Raw genomic sequence first — 5,000 nt, 5'->3', positions numbered from 1 at the left:
AGAGAAGGAGAGAAACGCTGTGAGACTACAAAACATGTGTCACAGTATGTTGGGGTGTGTGTGTGTGCGTGTGCGTGTGTGTACCTGTCAGGGCTGCTCTCATAACCACTCTCCATCCTCTGGATCAGACGAGGCTGAGACTCCGCCCCTCTCAACGGGGGAGGAGGGGGGCAGTCCGCGCCGTTGCCTAGCAACCCAGGCATCCCTGCCACCCCCTCCGTATCTCCCCCCACACCACCTACACCCCCGGCCCTCTCTCTTGCCCCCTGCAGATCAGCCGTGTTAGTTGGACAGTGTTGTTGAAACTCAGAAGGTAGAGGGGGCCCAGGCAGGGTGCTGTAGCCCAGCGGAGAGCCTCTCTGGCAGGTGAAGATGCTGTCGATGTTCAGGGCATCCCTCCGTGGCCTCCAGGCCGGCCGGTAACTTCGACCCCCAGGCGAACTGGAGAGGATAGGTTACATTTTACATTACACATGAGTCAAAACACTTGACAAAATACTGCAGCAGGTTATTGTAATACGTTTGGAGAACTCAAACTTTAACAAATATATTACATAAGGCTTCTACTGTGCATGTACTTTGTACAGTAACACCCACATGGACTAGTATATATGTCAGTATATACACTATATATACAAAAGTATGTGGACACCACTTCAAATTTGTGTATTCAGCTATTTCAGCCACATCCATTGCTGACAGGTGTATAAAATCGAGCATACAGCCATGCAATCTCCATAGACAAACATTGTCAGTAGAATGGCCTTACTGAAGAGCTCAGTGACTTTCAACGTGGCACCGTCATAGGATGCCACCCTTCCAACAAGTCAGTCCATCAAATTTCTGCCCTGCTAGAGCTGCCCCGGTCAAAGTGCTGTTATTGTGAAGTCGAAACATCTAGGAGCAACAACAACTCAGCCGCGAGGTGGTATGCCACACAATCTCATAGAGCGAGACCGCCGAGTGATAAATAACGTAGCACGTAAAAATGAACTGTCCTCGGTTGCATAAAAACACTCACTACCGAGTTCCAAACTGGCTCAGGAAGCAACATCAGCACAAGAGCTGTTCATTGGGAGCTTTCATGAAATGGGTTTCCTTGGCCGAGCAGCCGCACACAAGCCTAAGATCACCATGCGCAATGCCAAGCGTCGGCTGGAATGGTGTAAAGCTCACTGACATTGGATGAATCACACTTCACCATCTGGCAGTCCGACGGACGAATCTGGGTTTGGCGGATGCCAGGAGAACGCTACCTCTCCCAATGCATAGTTCCAACTGTAAAGTTTGGTGGAGGAGAAATAATGGTCTGGGGCTGTTTTTCAAGGTTCAGGCTAGGCCCCTTAGTTCCAGTGAAGGAAAGTCGTAATGCTGCAGCATACAATGACATTCTAGACAATTTTGTGCTTCTGACTTTGTGGCAACAGTTTGGGGAAGGCCCTTGTCCTGTTTCAGGATGACAATACCACGTACACAAAGCGAGGTCCATACAGAAATGGTTTGTCGAGAAAAAGAAGAACTTGACTGGCCTGCACAGAGCCCTGACCTCAACCTCATCGAACACTTTTGGGATGAATTGGAATGCCGACTGCGAGCCAGGCCTAATCGCCCAACATCAGTGCCTGATCTCACTAAAGCTCTTGTAGCTGAATGGAAGCAAGTCCCCGCAGCAATGTTCCAACATCTAGTGGAAAGCCTTCCCAGAAGAGTGGGAACTCCATATTAATACCTATGATTTTGGAATGAGATGTTCAAAGAGCAGTTGTCCACATACTTTTGGGCATGTAGTGTCTGTGTGCGGTAGCACCCACCTAGACTTGGACTCACTGCTGGTGCTCTCATCCTCCCAGTGTGGCACCACGGCCCCTGCCTCAGATCCCAGTACAGACCCCCCTATCCCCGAGGAGGAGGAAGAGGACATGGGACGGGAGGAAGAGCAGGAGGAGGAGACGGGATAGGGGGAACAGGTAGAGGAGGGGGGATGGAAGGAAGAGCAAGATGACGTGGGGCGACGAGAGGAAAGGAGGAACACAGCTGTCTCTTTATAGTCACCCTGCTGCAGGGGAGGGGAGGGGGGCAGAGGGGGTCTCTGCTACTTAGTTTGATAGAGAGAGAGAGAGAGAGAGAGAGAGAGAGAGAGAGGGAGAGAGGGGGAGAGGGGGAGAGGGGGAGGGGGAGGGAGGGAGGGAGGGAGGGAGGGAGGGAGGGGGAGGGAGGGAGGGAGGGAGGGAGGGAGGGAGGGAGGGAGGGAGGGAGGGAGGGAGGGAGGGAGGGAGGGAGGGAGGGAGGGAGGGAGGGAGGGAGGGAGGGAGACAAAAAGCGAGTTAGTGGTTAGATAGTTTACCAGTGGAAGCTTCTCAGAGGAGGAAGGGGAGGACCGTCCACCTCAGGGAATTTCATTTAAAAAAACTATACTAAATATATTCACGTCACCGAATAATTGATTAAAATATACTGTTTTGCAATGAAGGTCTACAGTAGCCTCAAAAGCACTCTGTAGGATAATGAACTGACATGTTGTCCAACCAATCAAAAGGATCAGAGAATGAATCTAGGACTGAAAGCATAAGCTAGAGCTAGCTAGCACTGCAGTGCATAAAATGTGCTGAGTAGAGAAAGAGAAAGACAATAGCTGAACAGTTTTCAACAAATTAAGTTCTTCAAAATTTAAGGAGAAGCAAGAGAGAGAGTTCTCGTTTTTTTCACTTTCAGTTTCACTTACTTAGCAATGCAGCTGGCTAGTTAAGTTACTCAGGGATGCTATGTTAGCTAGCTGGCTATGACTATCAAACAGAGGGATGCTATGTTAGCTAGCTGGCTATGACTATCCAACAGAGGGATGCTATGTTAGCTAGCTGGCTATGACTATCAAACAGAGGGATGCTATGTTAGCTAGCTGGCTATGACTATCAAACAGAGGGATGCTATGTTAGCTAGCTGGCTATGACTATCAAACAGAGGGATGCTATGTTAGCTAGCTGGCTATGACTATCAAACAGAGGGATGCTATGTTAGCTAGCTGGCTATGACTATCCAACACAACACTGGAACTCTTCCAGGTCAAGGGAAGCTTTTGGTTTTACTCATTTATTGGCACCGAGGCCCACCGATGTAACTGCTTACTGACTGTACACCGTGATGTTACTGCACGATTGTAGCGGGTTTACTAACGTGTTAGTTCTATTAGCTATGTTGACTATGAAGTTACTTTAGCTAATATGGGGACAACGATGTAGGCTGTGTGTAGCGGTTATGACATGGTTTAGCTCGGAAAGGTTTTTTCGACTGGTCACACACAGCTGATGTGCTGTTCATTGAAGTCCAGAAACGAAGGGAAGAGGTGAGAGGAGGAGAGCGCATTGAGGCTAGAAGGAATACAACGTGGCTGCTATGATCAGGGGTGTATTAATTCCGCCGATTCGGTTAAAAAAACGTTTCTTAAACGGAAGCAAAGAAAACAGAGAAAAAAATACCTGAATTTGTCCAATAGAAACTCTTGTTTGCAACTGTTGGACTAATGATTACACCCTAGATTATCTAGATGCAGGCAAGAGTGTGCAAGGTGGTATTGAATGTGTCACTGTCTGTCACCTTGATTACTCAATTCTCTCTACCTGAGTGCACCTACGTTGTAAACTTTCATTCATAGGCTAGGTTGTAGCAACCTCGTGGTGGGTATAGGGAAAATTAGAGTAACGTGTAGTAGCCTAAACCTATCACTGTTACATTGAGCTGGGTGAATAGAATATGAATGACAGTCATCCAACATGCTGTAATAGAAATAAGGCCATGAAACAAAATCATAAGAAACGGCCCTGACCGCCCACTGGTGTTTACGGATCTCGGACTCTGATCCTGGGGGACTATAGAATGTGTGCAGGCTTTGGTTATAGCCCAGCACTAACACACCAGAACAACTGGTGGTGTTGTAACATACACTATGTTAGTCACCTGCTGCAACTGCACCGTTGTCATGGTTACCGACAACGATGGTCTGCGTTTTGTTGGACAGGTGGCTGCCTGTTGACTGGCGGAGAGGGCGATTTCGAGAGTCTCGGTGGCTGGAGCTGTCAGAGGAATCTGTACGGGCATCACTGCATATGGAGGGCTCCCGTCCTGAGAGAGAGAGAGAAAAGAAGAGAGAGCTTTAGGGTTAGGAGGTTTTGGGGTTTAGAAGTCAGAGGTTAGGGGTTAAAAGTTACCAGAGTCCTCGCTCTCATATCCTGCCTTGCTGCAGTGCAGCAGGTCCAGCTGGGGGTTAGACAGGGAGGAGATGTCCTGCGATACCACCGGCGTCCCCCGGGGGTCAGCATAGAGCAGCAATAGAGGCTGGTAGTGACCCTTTATACAGCGTGACACCACATCCTTCCACTTAGGACCAATCTATAGAGATAACACACACATTCTAACCAACATATCTACTGTTGTACCATTGAGCAAGGCACTTAACCCCCTCCAAGGAAGATTCCTTTATATTCTAACCAAATGGACAATAAAGTGTCTATCCTCTATGAAGCTAGATTCTAAATAACACACATTTCAACTAACTAACTCAGTCACTCAGTCACTGACTCACCTCTTTGACATGAGCGTCGTCGAAGTACATCCACTTGCGTATCTTAGTCTGGAAGAAGAATGTGGAGTAGTGTTTACCATAGTAACACACCATACCAACCAGGTACAGCTCAGCCTGACGAGCTCTCTCCTCTGTCACACGGTAGAACAACTAGGGGGGAAGGGAGAGGGGGAGAGAGAAGGACAAAGGGAGAGAGAGAGAAGGAAGGAGAGAGAGAGAGACAATGAGAGAAAGAGAGAGAGAATGGGGAGAGAGAAGGAGAGAGAGAGTGAGAGAGAGAGAGAAGTGGAGAAAGAGGAGAGTGAGGAGAAAGAAAGAGAAGGGGAGAGAGAAAGAAGGGGGGAGAGAGAGAAGGAGAGAGTTATTGAGAGAGAGAAATCAGATGTAATAGAGGATAGAAGAGGAGAGAAGAATAGAAGAGGTG

The 5,000-nt window shown here is 48.3% G+C and overlaps 1 protein-coding gene across 1 annotated transcript in view; it reads right to left on the bottom strand.

Moving 5' to 3' along the window:
* The window catches only part of LOC112223418 (inactive ubiquitin carboxyl-terminal hydrolase 54), a 51,258-nt gene that overhangs the window by 7,338 nt on the left and 38,920 nt on the right, over nucleotides 1-5,000 (bottom strand). The window contains exons 9-14 of the mRNA XM_042305226.1: nucleotides 4,577-4,726; nucleotides 4,203-4,383; nucleotides 3,952-4,116; nucleotides 3,821-3,900; nucleotides 1,812-2,092; nucleotides 85-441 (exon numbers count right to left, since the gene is read on the bottom strand). Of these exons, the coding sequence (XP_042161160.1) occupies nucleotides 85-441; nucleotides 1,812-2,092; nucleotides 3,821-3,900; nucleotides 3,952-4,116; nucleotides 4,203-4,383; nucleotides 4,577-4,726 (1,214 nt within the window). The remainder of the gene's footprint in view (nucleotides 1-84; nucleotides 442-1,811; nucleotides 2,093-3,820; nucleotides 3,901-3,951; nucleotides 4,117-4,202; nucleotides 4,384-4,576; nucleotides 4,727-5,000) is intronic.

Source organism: Oncorhynchus tshawytscha, linkage group LG24, assembly GCF_018296145.1.
Source record: "Oncorhynchus tshawytscha isolate Ot180627B linkage group LG24, Otsh_v2.0, whole genome shotgun sequence".
Taxonomy (NCBI): Eukaryota; Metazoa; Chordata; class Actinopteri; order Salmoniformes; family Salmonidae; genus Oncorhynchus; species Oncorhynchus tshawytscha.
This window is presented reverse-complemented; position numbering and strand designations above follow the sequence as displayed.